General features: G+C 41.6%; 1 protein-coding gene across 1 annotated transcript in view; it reads right to left on the reverse strand.

The window, feature by feature from the left end:
• The window catches only part of LOC127617567 (uncharacterized), an 81478-nt gene that overhangs the window by 27686 nt on the left and 33555 nt on the right, over window positions 1-20237 (reverse strand). The window contains exons 8-19 of the mRNA XM_052089538.1: window positions 19993-20107; window positions 19705-19782; window positions 19423-19538; window positions 17924-18086; window positions 10076-10206; window positions 8683-8764; window positions 7381-7530; window positions 5673-5822; window positions 5153-5409; window positions 2773-2893; window positions 2308-2502; window positions 2034-2186 (exon numbers count right to left, since the gene is read on the reverse strand). Coding sequence (XP_051945498.1) covers window positions 2034-2186; window positions 2308-2502; window positions 2773-2893; window positions 5153-5409; window positions 5673-5822; window positions 7381-7530; window positions 8683-8764; window positions 10076-10206; window positions 17924-18086; window positions 19423-19538; window positions 19705-19782; window positions 19993-20107 — 1711 coding nt within the window. The remainder of the gene's footprint in view (window positions 1-2033; window positions 2187-2307; window positions 2503-2772; window positions 2894-5152; window positions 5410-5672; window positions 5823-7380; window positions 7531-8682; window positions 8765-10075; window positions 10207-17923; window positions 18087-19422; window positions 19539-19704; window positions 19783-19992; window positions 20108-20237) is intronic.

The following is a 20237-nucleotide window of genomic DNA, read 5'->3' on the forward strand; positions in this document are numbered from 1 at the left end:
ACAATGGTGTCCTGCGTGTGTAATAAAGTAATGTGAGGTCTGTGGGAATGACTTCATAATGCCTATTGAACAAAACAAGCATCTGGCTGACTCTCAGTAGTCACAACAGGTGTCCGACACCTTATATCATCAAGCCAGTTCTCAACTCCTCCTTTCCATTAATCCTTTTACACTGGTGCCGAAATCTGGGAAGGAGGAGGTTATGTGGCGTAGTAGAGTTCTCGCCACTACCATTCACCCCAACGGAGCAGCCGTGGCCATCCACCGGAAGAGCCCGGCCACCTGGAAGCAGAGGAATGGCTGCCGACCATGAGGGGAGGAGGGGCTCCCAATCAACTGCCTGGAGCGTTTACCGCTGCCAGAGGCGGGGGAGACCCCTACTGTCCACCAAAAATGTGGCGGGGCGTTCCGTCCACCAGGGGCTGAAGGTCTGCCTCCGATCCATCCAGGGAGGCGCGGCTGTCGTTAGCGAGTGGAGGAGTGGCCGATGACCAAGCTACGGTGTATCGGAGAACTCTCTCTCCTCTCTCTTCCACTTCAGCGTTGTGTTGGCCTTTCCCTTTCTTTTTAAAATGTTTTTGTTAATTTGGCACGATCGCCATTACGGCATGTAGGTGCCACATTTGTTTTTGTTTCCCTCCCTCATCCAGGTAGACGGGATGACCTGCCGGCAGACGGGGCTTTAGGCACGCCCCTCCGCAAGGAAAGAGGGGGTGGGGGATGTACGTCATGCCGGGGTCTCCCCGGCCTGAGAGAACGAGGGAGGAATGTGACAGGGCGGAGGACGGGCCTAATCAGGCTAATCAAGACTCAGAGAGGGATAAAGGCCGACTGGAGACTGCAGTGCGTCAGAGAGACAGAGATTTATGGGCAGCTGTCCGACACCTGTGTGTGTGTTTGTGTCTTTGATTAGTTCTTCATTAAAATATTATTTATATCATCAAGCCGGATCTCGCCTCCTCCTTTCCATGAATCCCTTTACAGCAACTAAATGGAAATGAGCCCCTTAGCACTTACATTGTGCCTTCAACTTAAACCTCATTATATTCATCACATTTAATTAAACCTCATGTGGTGTAACTTATAAATATATATATACAGTATACTGTATATATGCACAAACCCTTCATCTTGTGAATATATAGACTATAACAAAAGATTAATTTGGTTAATACTTTAATATAGAGCATTGTAAAGGGATCAACTCTTCATTATTTCAAAATAAGAGTCCCCAGTGTGTTTCGGGCTTATCGTTTATCGTTAAATGTCCCAATTATGCACCAAATCTGCATCTGGGATTTTCCCTTCAAATTAAGGAAAGATTCTAAAAATGTTTAAAGATTCTATAAATAGATTTTAAAAACAGTTAATAGGTTACCAGCCCCCTTAGTTATCGGTATGAGCAAAATCCACTATCAGTCGACCTCTAGTAAGTTTAAACAAGTTTAAACTTTGATAGTAAACGCAAAGCACTCCGCTTTCACTTTAATTGAATGATTGTGTAATGGCAAATGTTCCTGGTCGTAGGGGGTTCATAAACGCAGTGTTAATAATGACACGCAGTCAGGGCTGGACTGGTAATCTGGCATACCGGGCATTTTCCCGGTGGGCCGAAACACTTTGGGGCCGATCGGGGCGGACTGGCCATTGGGAGAACCGAGTGGGCCGGTGGGTCGGTCGTGAAACGGGCCGAATGGGCCGTGAGAAGCTAAAATGAGCCTCCGTTAATGACTGTTATGCAGAACCACAAAACGGTGCAGCGAAATGCAGAAAAGGTCCCAGTCCAGCCCTGCACGCCGCGACAGAAGAGGAGACACATTCCTGTGGAGTGATAAAATGACAAAATCTCAAAGGTTTTGCTTCATGAGAAATAAGGGCTTGTGGGTTTAATTAAATAGGATTAAAATAAGGTGTGAAAGTGAAGAAATTACTCCTATATATATATATATACAGTACATTAAACAATCATACTCATATCTTTTGCTTCTCAAATTTTTTGGGAAGTCCTTTAGAAATGTTTAGTTTGCCCGTACCTCCAGCTTGTCCTGGTACTCCTGCAGTCTATCCAGTCCGCAGCGATCCGGCTCACATCTGACGGCCATCTCACTTTCCATCTCCAGCACGTCTTCGGTGAGTTCCGCACAACGCTGCAGACACTGCTCCACCCGTACGGACAACATGGAATGCTGGGATGCAAGCACAAGACAAACAGTGAAAGAGTCAGAATTTAAGTACAATTTCAGATGTTTTTTGCCAGTTCTGCCTGAAACACTGAAACACTTAAAAAAAACGTTCAACTCCATCTACCCTGCTGAGGAGTTCCTGGATGCTCTGGTCATGTGACTGCGAGCGGCCTCTCTCCCTCGCCGTGTCATTCAGCATCTCCACAGCTTCTCGGAGCTCCTCCACAGGGTTCCCAACGCTCTCCATTAGGGGTTCATCGTGTCCATTCCCGGGTGAGCCCAGAAGAGAAGGTCCTGAGTCCAGATCTCCACACAGGGGCTGGTGGACCACCAAACAATGAAGAATAAGAGTTTTGTGTTAAATATCAAACATTTTTAAAAAAGACTAGTTTGAGGCACTTCTAATATAGCTTCTATTTTTAATCTGGCTTGCCACATGATTGCATTTTCCCATGGACACAATGGCAATATTTCATAGGTCTCGAACCAGCAACCTTCCGGTTACCATCCTTACAGAGTGCAGTCTTCAATGCCCATTTCACTTGCTTTCAGGCTTGTAATGGTGCCACATCACAGAATTGAGTCTGACCTCTCCAAGGGTGCTGCAGTTGCTCTCCTCCAGTTCCACCTTCTCCAGGAACTCTGTGAGCATCCGAGTGTCCTTCAGTTCAGAGCTCTTCTGGGTCAGTCCTGCCTGCACACTGCTGAACCTAAAAGACACCAACAATAACCGCTGATGCTCATGCGTCCAACATTTACTCTGGAAATCTTGCCTGGCTGGTTGTGAGAGGATCAGTTTTGTAAGTAAATAAAGACTTTGGTCTGTTCCTCACACAAAGGCGAGCTATTGAATTATTTCAGAAGACTTGGAATACAGCACACAAGTCATTTGAGCTTCTTGTAAGGTGCTTTTATTTTGGTATATGACAGCCCCTGGTCACTGTAGGCTGTAAGAGAAGTCTGGACATTGTGATAAATGTCTCGAGATTTGAGTAAAATATTCATGAATTTGTATGTTTGGGCGAACTGTCCCTTTAATAACAGGCCCATGATGAAATGACAACAGTTATACATTCACTAGGTGACAATGTTCTGCAATTTATCCAATGAGTGACTAATATATTGACCATTTTAAGATCATCGACAGACAAATGCACTAACAGCTTTATCAATGCACGCTTTGTCTTTTCAAATACTTGAATGTGAGTTTTGAGTGAATATTGTTCAATATTGTTGTGGACGTCTCATTTGCTATCATTACATTTTTATTATATATTAGACTGTGAAATAAATCCTTTTTAATCAGTATTTTTTTGTCTTGTTTTCCAATAAAAATATCGATTAAAACACGATTCCTTAAGGAGCAAAATGGCAAACGATATGAAGTCTTGTTTTCAGAGAGATTTAAACAATTTATTGAGGTTTATAATAACAAGAAAGACCGATATGCTCATGGCGTAAGAACAATACATTTGCTTTGCTTTTGAATAAAGTCGAGTTTTATCATGTTTCAAGCATAAACCAGCGGTGTGGCCAGAAACAAGACTTTGGGTGTGCCAAGAGGAAACTGGGTGTGCATATATTAAGTGAAATATAATAAAATGATCATTAACAACCTTTGCATGACTTTATGTTTGGCTATATTTCTTTTAAGCTCTGTGCTGTGTTTAAATGCTTTTTTTTTTTTTTATCAACGGGCTTCAAATTAAAATATACGGCTTAATAATTCGTCATCATTTTTTAATTTTAATTATTCATCATTATTTTCTAAAATATGCTAAAGACAGAAATATAAATGGTGGTAAAATTTGCACAATATAGAAGAATTTACAAAAAATGCACCAGGTTTTAGTGACATTCACTGGTTTAAAAACTTAACTGTGGATAAGAAATAAATCAATAATGCATCATCTTGAATAGAAGAATGCACAACTGTAAGAAGATTACAAATATTTTCCGAACACTCTTTGGATTAATGGAGTTCAGGGAAGATTGGTTCATAATAAAAAAGAAAATAACACAGTTGTTATGTTAATTATTAAGCAAATATAAATAAATGACAATACCATGTCTGACATGATGCAAACAGATGGTAAGTAGACCACTGATTATGCGTAATAGATTTGCATATCATCAGGGGAACATTTACTGAACCAATAAACACAGTAAAAATGCAGTTTAGTATAGCCTAACTTTTCTAGTGTATTCTCATATCATAATCGGGGAGGAAAAGAACAACAATTCACTTACTTTTATTGTATGGACACACGCATAGACTTTCTTAATTTAAAGTGTGCGTTTAATTCTTCAGTCTGTTACGAGCGCGTGTGTAATCTGAGACGGCCTCTGTAACACTCTGGGTATTATTATAGTTATTATAATTGATTATTACATTTGGTATTCGATGCATTGACGTTTCAGCATAACAATGATGCATTTTACACCCCTACATGCTATAATAAAGTGTCAAAGAGCCTGTCATTTCATTTCGGTGTGCAAGCTAGGGGTGTGAATCTTTGGTTTGAAAGCGAATCGATTCGATTCACGGGTTTTCGATTCAAAAATGATTTCAGATTATAAATGTGATTGGTTTTGGGGGCGTTGCCTTAAAAACATAATATATGTAAAAGATTATTATCTTCTTCGGACACATTTTTAAAGCCATGATGGTAAAAACAGCTATTAGTCGTTTTTGTGTTGGGTCCAATGAAAATTTTGGCAGGGCCAGTAAAACTCTTAATCACTGGCCCGATCGGGTCAGTAGAAAAAATCCTTAGAATTGAGCCCTGTAACAAGTGATTCATCACGCCCCAAGTGCAACCTCACGTTTTGGGTGGCAGTTGCACACCTTGGCACACTCGTGGCTACTCCACTGTCATTTAAACACAATTAGACTTCCTCATGTAATATCCACTCATACACTTACTCCTCGAAAGAGTTAAGAGTCATAACCAAGTGTCAGCACATACTTTTCCTCGACATCTCTGAGGCGTGCAGGTAGCAGCTGAGTGTGCAGGTGTCTTTGAGTGCTCAGATGATGCACTTCCTGTCTGAGGTTCTGCAGTTCCAGACATCTGTCCTGCAGTTCACGCTCCAGCTGACAGCTCTCCTGCTCGGCCACGCTCACAGACTCTGGGTCACCCACTAGAGACGCCTGTCTAATGGACAACTCCACCGCCTCCAGCCACACCTCCAGACTGCACAAAGACTGCAGCACCCGTACCACCTGTCCATCATAATAAACAAGCTCCCATGTATCAATTCAGACATCACTAGAGACATTTTAACAGCTGTGTTCTGTCTGGCACCACAATTTATTGCAATGCATGGATCGAGTCAAAACAAGTAAAGTCAATTTAATTGTAAAATGTAGCGTTTCACAATTCATAGACCCAGATGTCACGGGTCGACTGGCTGATGGATCACCTGTGCTCCCTACTGTTCCAACTTGCTGTGCTTTAGACATCTGGTCATTATTTCGATATTTACCCTGCAGTTGAGCTCCTCTGAAACCTGCAGCACCAGTCCGTTCCTCTGATGTCTTCTCTTCAGCTCCTCCCACAAAACCTCCAGCTGACTCAGAAACTCCTGGATCTTTGTGCTGCCCGTGTGTTGAGCTCGAACCAGACTGTGACCCTCCTGAAGACGGATGAGATTAAAATCTGATGCTTTAGTTAAGAGTTTTGAGGGTTTTTAAATTACCGATAAGCTACCCAGTTTCACTATAATTCACTACGTCACTCAGAGAAGCATTATATGATCTTTTAATTATAACTACAACTGGTGGTGACGTAGTGGGCTAAAGCACATAATTGGTAATCAGAAGGTTGCTGGTTCAATCCCCACAGTCACCACCATTGTGTCCTTGAGCAAGGCACTTAACTCCAGGTTGCTCCGGGGGGATTGTCCCTGTAATAAGGGCTCTGTAAGTCACTTTGGATAAAACCATCTGCCAAATGCATAAATGTACATGTACTGTAAATACACACAAACGTACACAACAGAATCGATAATGTGGAGACAATCAGCAGAATTTAAATATACATTTTACTACAAAATTAAAACCTAAATTGCAGCACAGGTAATTCTGGAAATCGTACTGTCAAAACTAATGGTGCGTTCACATACAACACGAAGAAAATTTTCGCCTTGCATTGCAATTCGCGTGAGTAACGCTAATCCGCGAGTATTCCTCCTCTTCTGGATAAGGACAGGAGGAGGGGCTTCTACGACTTGGTTCATAGTAAAGTACAACCAATAGCTGGAATCAAGTAGACGCGCATATTTTCAGAACTTACCAGGAAGTCCAATATCCTCGCTCACTTTCCTCCAAGCAATGTGTTTTTTCGTGCGGTCTCTGTACATGTATGACGTTGTGTCATACAATTTCGGGTGCCCACACACCGCTACAAAGTTTCCATCCATTTTTCCAGATTTCTTCTGCTACTACGTCAGTACATCAGTGACATCCGGACAATCTCAATGCTGCTAGGCTTTCGCGACAAGGCGTCCAGCGAATTTGACTGAATGAACCGAATGAAGCCATTTTGCGTGCTTGAGTCACGTCATTCGTGACACCGGCGCAAATTCGCGTCTATTCGCATCTTTGCATTGACTTTATATGTAGTTGCACCACACAAAGTGCTCCCTTCGTGCTGTATGTGAACGCACCGTTACTCTATTAAAGCTATTTATGAGAACTACTGTAAATATTTTATATAATATTTTAATTACTTTACATTATATAATAAAACATTTACATTTACATTTATGCATTTGGCAGACACTTTTATCCAAAGCGATTTACAGTGCACTTATTACAGGGACAATCCACCCAGAGCAACCTGGAGTTAAGTGCCTTACTCAAGGACACAATGGTGGTGGCTGTGGGGATGAAACCAGCAACCTTCTGATTACCAGTTATGTGCTTTAGCCCACTACGCCACCAGCACTCAAAACTAAATCAGTAGTACTTTTTTTGGCACAATAATGACAAGGATCTCAATAAGAGAGACAGCATTAAATCTGAACTAAACAAATGTTCACTGGTTTCAACTTATACAACTATAATAATACTTATGAATATTTTTTTTCAACACTAGGCATCATAAAGTTATTGCAGCGGGTAACTCTGCCCACTTGTTGTGTAAATCCAGTGAATATTTGAGCGCTAATCCACCCTGACACATGTGCTCACCCTCTTGACCAGTTCTATTCTCTCTCTGTTGGACAGGATGTCCTGCTCCAATGTGGCCTGACATCTCTTGGCTGCTTCAAAACCCCTCGGCCCGGACAAGTTGCAGATTTGAGTGGCCATGGTAACACTGTCTTTGAGCCAGGACAGAGTCTGTACAGAACACAAAAGATGAGATGTGAGCAGCCTTACTGTCTGCTCCCTACAAGGGCTGGGCGATATGACGATATATATAGCACCGACGATATACAATAGTGTCAATCGATAGAGATGTTGCTATATTGTGTATATCGCGATAAATCAATATTCATGAGTGCAGCGTGGGATTATCTATCAGTGGGCGGGGCTACACGCGAGACTGAGAGAAGTTAAGAAACATGTGCAAATTCAATTACATTCATCTCACGTTCTGCGTTTCATTAGCACTTAATAGCGCTCTCATCTGACTCGCGCATCTGTGTTTCATGTGAACGTTGCGTGCGCTACCTGTGGAGCACACAAGTGTGTGCAGGTCCAGCAGGATTCTCAATATTTACTTTTTATCTGAACATTGTTCGGTATTAAATCAAATAGGAAGATATTTATAATTAATATTTCTGCTGATCTTTCTCCTTGATTGTTTTGTTTTTCTCCTAGCAACCAGCTAGCAATGCCCTAGCGACCACCCAGGCAATGTTTTACAGCCATGGAACACAAAAGACATAAAAGTGAATGGTGACTGAGGCTAACACTCTGCCTAACATCTCCTATCTGCAGAAGATAAAAAGTCATAAGGGTTTGGAACAACATGACAAGACCTGTAATTTCTGAGTGAACTATCCCTTTAAAATGTAGCCTACCTAGGCAGCTTACAGGCTTTGGAACAGAGCCGGGATGTCACATTCCATTAATGAACAGGAAGGCAACATTTCACAACAGAAAGGGAAAAGTGGAGATCCTTATTTCGATCTGGCTGGCCTCTGAACTCCTGGCTACTCTTTCCAGACTGCGTTCAGAACCCGTAGACTGGGTTTTCAAAGTCACATACACTAGCAGAGGCCGACACGGGTGTCAAACAAACACGCAACCTGCATCCACTTAGCACAGACACATCAATCAAGCCCTTCATGAGTTTATTCTGGAGGAATCCAAACTCTTGGCTCGGTTCAGAGCAAGTCAGCGGAACCACAGGAAAAGAGGTTTGCTGAGGTCCGCTGAAGGAGCTTCTTAATTTGTTCAGTGTTCTCTGGCCGATTGGACACAGTTGGTTTTCGAATTGTAGTGATTGTGTAACAGTTGTGTAATGGTGAAGTAATAAATGGGCACCTTGTCTGCAGACACTGAGAATCTCTGGAGTTGCGTGTGGAGCGCTGGGTGGCCCCTGGACTCGGGCCCCGCAGGGTTCCCGCTGTAAAACAAAACATAGGACTTTCATTTAGTACAACTCATCTGCATGTGGGTAGTTGACATAATCATTGGATTATGTGGAAGCATTAGGCTGCAGAACTGAATGAATTACAGTAATTCCACATAAATAATAAACATCTCATTAATAGTAGGAGATTTGGGGGGTCTGGGTATCTCTGCGAGTATTGACGCTGACTACCACATCTAGAGTTGCGAGTTTGAATCCAGGGTGTGCGGAGTGACTCCAGCCAGGTCTCCTAAGCAACCAAATTGGCCCGGTTGCTAGGGAGGGTAGAGTCACATGGGGTAACCTCCTCATGGTCGTTATAATGTGGTTGTCGCTCTCGGTGGGGCATGTGGTGAGCTGTGTTTGGATGCCGCAGAGAACAGCGTGAAGCCTCCTCACTCACTATGTCTCCACGGTAACGCGGTCAACATGTCACGTGATAAGATGCGCAGATTGACTGTCTCAGACCGATGCAACTGAGATTCATCCTCCGCCACCCGGATTGAGGCGAGTCACTTACTTTTTATTATTTATTTATTAATGTATTTTGTACAAATATAATACATTTTTGAGCTATTTTGTTTTCTTGCGGTTGCTCAGTTTAACCTGAACAAGATAAGAATGTTAAAATATATGATGTTTGTTTAAAAGAGCCTAAATGAGTCCTTTTGTCACATATCAAAATGGCAAACTGCACTGGTTACATCACCTGAAAAAAATTATATAATAAAGCCAAATAGTTTGACTGCTTTTTACTAAAAAAAAATTATAATAAAAATATATTCCAAACTACTTCCAATATTTATTTTTCAAGAATTTCAGATTTCATTGAGATGAAATTTTTTTTACCATCTCCGGAAAGTCACACCACAGTTTTTTGACTTTAAGCCCCCAGAAAAAACATCAAAAGGACTTTGAACTGAGAGTTGTATTTAAGTGATTATTTAGTGTGAATTTCACTTTTAAGGTATTTTAAGTCATTCACCATTTTCACAGTTCACTATAAGTACAGTCGTACAACTTTCTCCTTTTTAATAAAAAAAATAAATAAAAAATAATCCTTTAAAATGTTTTTATTACATTTAATTTACATTTTTAGCTTAAAATTTGTTTTTTTACAAATATAATCTAGTCAAGTTCAATGAACTATATGGATAAATTCAGGGTTCTTTGCTGTCCAGCCAAACTATAAAAATATAAGAGGAAACAAAGTGAATGGCCATTTTTTGGAGGACACTAAAATTGCATCACTTCAACTGCCGTGTGTTAAAAAAGGTGTCAAGTCAGGACAGTGCTTAGTATCACCTTTCAGATGCTGTTTGGAGTCTGACGGTGAAATCGCTGGCACTGACGCGTGCTGGGCTCTCTGCGGCACATTGCTGCGTGTCATCTTGGCCGTCTGAGGGTTTACTGAAGCGCTCACAGTCTCTCTCACCCTGTGAAGGCAAAAACAGAAATTGCTAATTTTTCTAGCAGTATGTATAAACTGAGAAACTTGAAAGAATCACGTGTTCTTATATGCTTGAAGTTTTGCAGCAGCGAGCACAGAAACACGGTGGTCCCTCGTCACACTGATGCGTCACTCACTACACTGAATTGCGCCGTTGGCATGGTAACCCAGGCTTAAATGTCACCGTGCGGTTGGAGTTGTGGATGGTGTGGATGTAATCCCAGAAAATGGGAATTTTTTTGGGTAAAGTTACAGTAAGCAGCACTGTTAAACTGGATCCAGCGCCACGGAAGAAAGCCAACACAGGAAAATAATTATTCTCTCAGTGTTCGCTCACCATCATGTCGTACAAAGAAGGTCAAAAACTCTATTCGGGCTACGATGCTTTTTCACAGACATTACATCAACAGTTTAAAAAATAAATGAGGCTTCTCTGGACACGCCATGTGCTACTGAAGAATGTTCTATTGCTGTTTTAAGGACCCGGATAAGCAGAGAATTATGGTTTACAGCTGTTAATTAAAACAAGCTCAAAATATATGCTCGAATGTTTCGTCAATCAGCCTTTTTCAAGGTATGGCTATACATTTTTTCCATAACTTGCACCACTGAATCTAAGGTGTGCATTTACTTTATTATTATTGTATTATTTATTTACTTACAGGGGCAATGCACATTAATGCACATGACTGTAAATGTGACAGAATTAGCCAAATGGCTAATGTCAAGGGCCTACAGATGAAAAATAGCCATTTGGCTAATTCAGAGCACTTATTACAGGGACAATCCCCCCTGGAGCAACCTGGAGTTAAGTGCCTTGCTCAAGGACACAATGGTGGTGGCTCTGGGGGTCAAACCAGCAACCTTCTGATTACCAGTTATGTGCTTTAGCCCACTAATCCACATACATTTTAATGCTCTATACTCTTACTGTATGTCATCAGTTGTCTCCTTTGTGTCTATTTCTATTTCTCCACAGGAATATTTGGAGAAGACTCGATAAGACTAGTAATGTGTTTTAGGAAAGTAAATAGGGTGAATTTCATATTGAGTGATTTCAGGTTCACTTTAACTTTGAGAACCATTGTTTGCTAACACAGAAAACTGCACAATAGGTTGTTTCATCAACTTCAGGCACTTTTAGCACTGTGGATTTCTAGAAAGTCTCACGCTCACTAGTTAAAGGCATAATTGCTTGGTGTGGTGGAAATAATGCCACAACAGTGGGACTGTCATTATTGTTGAAAACTGTTACATTATCATAGTTTTAAACATGTTATAATTTAACAAAGGTGAATAAAAATGAATGCTTCCATGCTGATGAATTTCGGCTTACTGTTGTGATTAATAATGCCTCTTATGGCACCATATGAATCTCGGCATGGCATTCTCTGATTATGAGCTCAGCAGAAATGAGTCTTTGGGAGAGAGACGTCTGAAGCCTGATAGACATCGTCGCCTGAGAAAGTGACATTTGGAGAGAGCAGCACATTTATGGAAGCTTAACAGCATTTACAAACACGGCACTCAAGGAGTGGAAAATTTGAGTTTTATCACACAATGGCATGTTATCAGTAATTAGACAGGCTGCGCCGATAACCATCTTGCACGTCTCCTCTCCACATGCCCACTACATCATTCACATGAAGTCACTTAAGGCTTTTAAATGAACTCCTGGGCCTTTCCTGAATGACGACATGTAAGGAATAGTAAATGATGTCACTGGTGGTACAGAATAGCTCTTCAAAGACTTCCTCAGCCCCCGTTCCCAGTCCTGATACCAATTAGCGCTTAGTTTTTGCTCAGTATTTCATCAGTTTTTTGGGTTCTTTGGACAGAGTCCTCTCTCCATCTTTCAAGACCTCAGTTTTAGTGTAAAGTTGTGGAATGTTGTCAGCCAAGAGTTCTCATAGCAATATGCCATATGGAGTAAGTGGGTACTGCATCTGGGAGCCATTAGCCCAAAAACAGGCCCATGTCACTAAACAAGAATCCTGAATATACACACGCTAATACGCACACCAACCAAGGAATGGTTGTACAAGGAATACATAACATACTGTATAACAACAGGTTTAGACATGCATCCATCCATCCATTTTCATTACTACTTATCCTTTGCAGGATCACAGGTAAGGCAGGAGCCTATCCCAGCTGTCTTGGTCTGAAGGTGAGAAAACTCCCTGGATCAGGGCTAAAAAACACAGACAAACACATTCACACTCTCAACTATGTGCAATTTAGGGTCTCCAATTCACTTGTCTTTCATGCCTTTGGATTGTTTGGGAAACCGGAGCTCCCGGAGGAAACCCACGCGAACACGGGGAGAACATACAAACTCCAAACAGAAAGGCCCAGGTTGAGCCAGGACTCGAACCGGTGACCTTCTTGCTGTGAGGCGACAGAGCTACTCATTGAGCCATCATGCCACCCCCATGCTTATACTCCATCGGCTGTTAAAACGAACCTAGGATCAAGCTGATCTGTTTTGCTGGTTTTAGAAAGGGTTTGATTGAACAATAGTCAGCTGGTCAGGCTGAGAGGTAGCTGTCACAGATTGTTGAAGTCACAAAAAGGTCACAACTATATACAGTATATACATACATACATACAGTTCTGTGCAAAAGTCTTAGGCACATAAGATGTTTCACAAAAGCATTTGTCTTAAGATGGTTATTTATATTTTCAGCTTTAGTGTGTAAATACGAAAAATAAATTTTAGACTCGTAAACATTACTTTTACAAATAGAAAAACTGCGTCTAGGTGTATCTATTAGAATTGTGGCTGTTTTAAAGGCAAAGGTTGTCACACCAAATATTGATTTAGCTTTTTTATCTTTACAGGATTTTGTATGATAAAGTGATACATGAAAACTATTTAAGGCATTCATTTTGAAGACATCCTCACTATGCAACATTTTTCAACAAGTGCCTAAAACATTTGCACAGTGCTGTATATATATATATTGTATTTAAGGTATATTCAATATGCTAAATTACTGGCGTGCTGAGTGACTCCAGTCAGGCTTCCTAAGCAACCAATTGGCCCGGTGAGTAGAGTCACATGGGGTAACATCCTTGTGGTCTCTATAATGTGGTTCGCTCTCAGTGTGGCACGTGGCGAGTTGTGAGTGGATGCCGCGGAGAATAGCGCAAAGCCTCCACACGCACTATGTCTCCACGGTAACGCGCTCAACAAGCCACGTGATAAGAGGCGCGGATTGACAGTCTCAGATGGGAGGCAACTGAAATTCATCCTCCGCCAACCGGATTGAGGCGAGTAACTAAGCCACCACAAGCGCATTGGGAATTGGGCATTCCAAATTGGGGAGCAATGGGGAGAAAATCACAAACAAAAAAAGCTAAATTACTTATGTCACAACTAGATTATATAATAGTATATGACCTGTTTTCCAAAAGCTGTATATATATATATATATAGCACATATATAACACACATATATATATATTTTTTTTTACAAATGATTTTCAGCTGTTCCATCATTAAAAAAATCTTTGTTTTATTGAATTCATGTTATGTTAAATACTACATTACATGTCATTATGATTATACCAGCAAGTATATCATCACTAGTGTTTATTAGTTTTCAATAGTCAATAACTGTTTATGAATTTACTGCTCGTAATTAATCATTTTTCATATACTTTTGTGTAACTTCCAATTACCTTAAAAAAAATTATAATAATTTTGCAACCCAAAATGGCAATTTTCTAATGTTTTTCCAAAATTCACCCCAAATATATGCATAAAAATCATATGTTTTATAATCAGTGGCTTCATAAAGACATATAATATATAATATATAAAATATAAAATATATACATACATCATCTCTGTATTTTTCAGCTGGGCTAATTCAAGAAATGTTCTATTACTCTTGGCAAATACAAGAACACAAACGTTTCTAGATACACAAGCTCGATTTCACATATAGCTGTGTTCCGAAATATTTCAGATTTCAATTCATTGGTCATCACAGGCTGCAACTACATACAACGGGGCCGCAAAATTGCAATGCATTGGCCAAGCATTTGTGTCTGCGTTCGCCTATGTTTCTGGCTGACTTTAGAGTGCATGTGAATGTGAATACATCTGTCATCACACCCTTTTGTATGTTGTTTCCTGGGCTAGTCCCCTCAACAGCTGCAGCCTGTACATCTCGACCTTAACATCCCATAATCATCTCAACACTCCTGTGGGTGTAAAGCTGTGAGGGCCGTTCTGTTTGAAGGCTGGTGGGAGCATTTGGTACCCCGATAGTAGGTTTTGTGCATTCTCATTCTCATGCTCATAGACGACATTACATTACATTTATGCATTTGGCAGACGCTTTTATCCATAGCGACTTACAGTGGACTTATTACAGGGACAATCCCCCCGGAGCAACCTGGAGTTAAGTGTCTTACTCAAGGACACAATGGTGGTGGTTGTGGGGCTTGAACCAGCATCCTACTGATTACCAGATTACCAGTCATGTGCTTAGACCACTACTCCACCACCACTCCATTCTGCTGCCAGCACTGTCGAAACAAGCGGCCATTGTTAAACCTTTGCTCAGTGACAGTGTTTCCAGCACTACCATTCAAAGGCACTGCAACACCACTACTAAATCTGCAGCGCAAAACATGGAGTACCACCAGTGTAGCCTGATTCCGACTCTCATGAGTCGGTTCTTTCGAATCTAGCCAAAATAATCATTACACAAAGTGCACACAGTGAAGCTCTTCTTCAGTTCTAACAGCTCGTAATATGGTTTATGTTGCCATTCTACTAATCCAATGAATGTTTTCCTATTTTGTGCAAAGAAGTCCAAAAGATGTTATTTCAGCCATAATGTCAACTCGTGTCGGGTGTTTTGAGAGAGAATACTGTTTGTCCTGGCTGTCTGCTTTTGCCCTTACCGTGCAATCGCAGCATGCCATACCTCATGGAAATGTCTAGATGTGTAGCGCCAGTTTCAATAACACCTCGAAAAGCTTTTCCCGAATGTGGTGTATCACAGACAACGAGGCTCTGTTAGATAGAGAGGATGCCATCAAATAAATGAGAAATAGAATTGCATCCCAGCGAGCAGGAAAAGAGGTCCACAAAGAGGACTTGACTTGACAATTTGCCATCTTAAATAACAAGTTAATCAGTCACTTTAAAGGAGCGGGTTGCACCATCAGCATTGGAGGAGCAGCAAGTGTGCTTGTGTGGTCTAAAGAGGAGCCAGACTAAGTGTCAGAGGTCTTATACAATCACAACTCATCATTAAACATGTTACTAGGGGAATTTGTGCTTGCTCATATTCAGTGTCTGTTATGTAATTGGGCAAATTGCCAATCGTCATTTAATTAATGGTAGAAATACACTCAACATACCTCACAACACATGCCTTACTGTATGTGTTGCAGGTAGCATCACTAATGGGGTGATTTTACTATTTATTTGACAATTTATTAATTTACATTGACTGTCTAATATGGGGCATTGCAACCATTGTAACCATGCTCTATTGCAAAGCGAAGAAAAATACTGTAGCCGGTTGACTTTAAAACCAAGCAGAAGTTTCACCAACCGGTTGTGCCCACTTACCAATCAGTTCACCCTACTGGGTGCATTATTCCATTTATGTGAAAATGACAATGAATAAAAAATGAATATCACCTGCTCTTTGGAGGGCCAACCCTTCTACCAATTATGTGGCTAGTATTATTTCCGAATTGTTAATTTCATCAACAATCTTTGTAGTTTCTACAAAGTGTGTGGTCTCCCAAAAACGTCCATAACGCACTAAATATCCCAGTCTACACTGGTAGAAAACGTGTCTAGAATGAAAATGTGCTTATGTCTATATTATACATACAAATGGTTCAATATACTGGTAATGAGTATTTTCTATGAGATGTTCAAGATGCTAATGTCACGTCCGTAACGCTGGAAATGCCCATTTATAAGCCACAGTTTATAACGCGCCCCTCCCTTATTTCAGATTGTAACTACACCCACAGTACTGTATTACAGTATATTATGATTATTCTCATGTGAGTGGCATGATATTCCGCTATCAGTATTAATAATTCACTAATTATTATTATTATCATATTATTAATAGTCAAATTCATATTGGCCAGCGGATGGCTGCATTAGAGTTTGTTGCAGCAAAAGTTAAGACTTTCCTCAACTTTTGGTTGCATGATGGAGTGTCACTGTGACAGGGCGGAGGGCGGGGCTGGGTCGTGATTATACACTCCCGGTCCCTTATCAGGCTAATTAAGCCTCTGTGAAGGATAGAGGCTGATTGCGGATGGTGGAGCAAGGAGAGAGAGATCGTTTACGGACATGTCCGTCATGTGTGTGTGTTTGTCTTTTATTTAAGTTAATCATTAAAGTATTGTTTATATCGCCAGGCCGGTTCTCGCCTCCTCCTTTCCATTGAACTGCTTTACACTGGTGCCGAAACCCGGGAAGAAGGAGGGATATGCCGTAGTAGAGTTCTCGCCACTACCATCCACCCCTGCTGTCTGCAGGGGGACGGAGGACCGCGAGGGGAGAAGGGGCTCCTAACCAGCTGCCTGGAGAGGTCAGGGCTGCTGCCAGGGGCGGAGGAGTCCCCAACCGGCCGCTGAAACGCGGCGGGGTCTGAGACCGCCGACCGCGAGTGGGGAGGGGCTCGCTGCCGACCACCTGGAGCGGGAGAACCGCTGCCAGGGGCGGGGGAGACCCCTTCTGTTTCCATCCGCCAGGGGCTGGAGGTCTGCCTCCGATCCGCCTGTAGAGGCACGGCTGTCGTCCGGTAGAATGTGGAGAGTGACCGAGGAACAAGTTACGCCGTATCGGAGAACTGGCGAGTAAGTGTTTTTTTTTTCATCTCTCTCTCCTCTCTCTCTCAATGCCGATCCGAGTTGGCCTTTTCCCTCTCGTTTAAATTTTAAAGTGTTTTTTGCAGGGTACTACACTGTTACAGAAAGTACCCCCCCATTTTTTATATTTCTGTTTCCCTCCCCTTGTCCCCTCCCTCATCCAGGTAGATGGGGATGACCTGCCGGCAGACGGGGCTTAGGGCACGCCCTCTCCCAGGGAAAGGGGGGGGTGTACATCATGCCGGGGGCTCCCCTGCCTGAGAGAACGAGGGAGGAATGTGACAGGGCATTGGGCGTGGCCGGGTGTGTGTGTTTGTCTTTTGTTTAAGTTAATTATTAAAGTATTGTTTATATCGCCAGGCTGGTTCTCGCCGAACTGCTTTACAGTCACTTTCGCAAAACCTTGCAAAACCTATTAGGGGCCGTTCAGACCAAAACGTTCTTGCGTGAAAAAAGCTAGATGCAACGCAAATGAATTGAACAGAACTCAGGTGTTCTTGAGACAAGTTTTGAAAAGCTGAAGTTCTTTATAACTTGACTTGGCATCTAAACAAAGCATGGGCAAAGACGCCCGTCAAGCACGCTTTAGTAGAAAAGCAATTGAAAAGCAGCACAGATAGAGGCAAAAACGAAAAGCAAACTAACGCTGTAGCTTGTTATTTCACTCCATAGAGTTACCTTGGGGAACATTGACGCAAGACATGTGAAAGGCCTTTAGTCTGTCGCTTCTTTGGCTCCACAAGAAAACAGATAAAAAGTTTGAAATGAAAAATAAGGAACACAAGCGTTATGAGAGAATGAACTTTTCTGACTATAATAGAAGCAGAGCTGCATACCGTAAACCCCTTCAGACGATTCTGTTCCTCCTTCACCTCCTTTCCCATAATTCTCCCTTGGTCTCTTCCCACGCTTCCGGGCAGCTCTTGGCTTTGGGTTTCAGGGTCACTGGCTTCCTTGGTTAACAAGGGGGCGGAGGGCCATCGAGTTGCCTTTTCGTTCCTAAAAACACAACACTGAGCCATCAAATAAACCTGCCAACTGGACTAGCGGCCGAAAGCCATGAAAACAGCAGCTCCATCGCTGATTCTAATTATGTTGATGATGGATTCTCATTTGTTCCTACTCGATGGGGATTTAAAATAGAGACTGCGAATGACATGATAGCTTATTGCACATCTGGTCCTAGTAACTTCCGAAATCAAGCAATGTTTTTGAAAGAAAGCCACTAAGATGGAGAGCTAAATGCACGATTACGTCACATTTTAAAAATACTTAAGCACATGGGAATAAACAGATGGAGGAGAGACGTGACTTTAGTGAACAGTTTGTTAACACAAGAATTGGAGTTGTTTTAGCGCTAATCAACACAAGATCTCATGTGAGCCAGTTTTACTCTATGTGAAGATGTTCACTGAAAAAAGATGTACTTTTTGGACATATGCCTTTAGAAGACTATGGAATATTTGGGTCATTGTTTAGCTATAAAGTCAGTCAATATCCACTGCCACTGTTTACTTTACAGAGGGTTGAACACATTGAATTAATTTAGGTTATAAATCTTTTAAACTTTATCTGTTTAAATGTAGATACTTATCATTATTTAATGTATTTATTTTATTTTAATGTACTAATAATACATTATACATAATACTGTGGAGCGGAGGGGGGCGGGCGGGCCGGGCGCCTCATCAGGCCGATTGGGGACCGGGCGCGCGATATTCCGACCCGGCCCCGCCCCCCTCCGCTCCACAAATACATTATGTCATTGAGCTGAGCAATTAAAGTGAGTATCTGCCCTGACGTATCTTCGATTTGGCTCTCCTTGTTGATTTTATTTTCTGATTTTGATTGGATGACAAAAAAACAGACATTTACATTTATGCATTTGGCAGACGCTTTTATCCAAAGCGACTTTCAGTGCAATTATTACAGGGACAATCCCCCCGGAGCAACCTGGAGTTAAGTGCCTTGCTCAAGGACACAATGGTGGTGGCTGTGGGGATTGAACCAGCAACCTTCTGATTACCAGTTATGTGCTTTAGCCCACTTTATTTACCAACGTTTTAGACATTTAGGATACTGCGTCGCACATTTTTAAGAAGACAGCGTTACACATTCAGATTAGCATGTAATTTAGTTCAAATTCAGTTGATGTTGCAGATGTTTGCCTGTGCAGATGTAAATTGTAATATAACAATTATTTTTTGCATCTAGCTAATTAATGGCACATATATAGGGTGCATTTGAGTGAGGTTATTAACCTGTTGGAAAAGTACCATTTATTTGAGAATTTGTCCCTCATCATAGTGGTGCTGAAATTAGTAGCTTGAGTTACCTGACAGCGTTCTGGAGGAGACTCCAGCAGTCTTTCACCTCACTTTGCTTCTGCATGACCCTCGATGCCAACACTGGGTGCAGGTTCGACAGCTGAGATACGTTCACATCCAACATCTGAAACCACAGACATAAAACATTCGACAGGAAAACACACAGGAGTCAGGATGGAGATTTGGACTGTGATCTAACACCTTTAAGCACAGATGTCATGCTGTGTTTAAAGTACGGCTCAAAGCCTGTCGTGTCACCAAAAATGGGACATGAATTGTGAATCGCACACCATGATTTGACTGGCAATGTCCCGGATCTCTACGTCTCGGCTTGTTTCCACACCATTGGGTAGAGAGAGGCCTTTTGTCTGTAAGAAAAGTTAAAAAAGGAGAGCGAACCATAAATAACCTCTTAGATTACATCACCATGTCAACATACAAAAACAGCGGTGCAGCAGTGGAGTATTTATTAACATTAAAGGGCACGTCAAAGAGAAATGGCGCTCTCATACTGGATTGTCTATGAGATCTGAACATAAATAGCACTGTTGAAATAACTTTGAAAGAAAAAGTATTACCATGTTACTAATGGAACAGACAATGTTATCTGCCTGCTGAATGAAGGACGAGACGTCCAGAGCGAGTAGAAGATTCTCATGATAGTCCCTCGAGTGAGATTGCACCTTCTGCCACCTATTACACAAATAACATGGACATGCATACAATTCATAAATGTATATACCCCTTGCATAATCTTTAAGATGATTACAATTGACAAATAAGAATAACAACAAATGGTTTATTCCATTTTAAAATTTTCTCG

Source organism: Xyrauchen texanus, chromosome 24, assembly GCF_025860055.1.
Source record: "Xyrauchen texanus isolate HMW12.3.18 chromosome 24, RBS_HiC_50CHRs, whole genome shotgun sequence".
Classification (NCBI taxonomy): Eukaryota; Metazoa; Chordata; class Actinopteri; order Cypriniformes; family Catostomidae; genus Xyrauchen; species Xyrauchen texanus.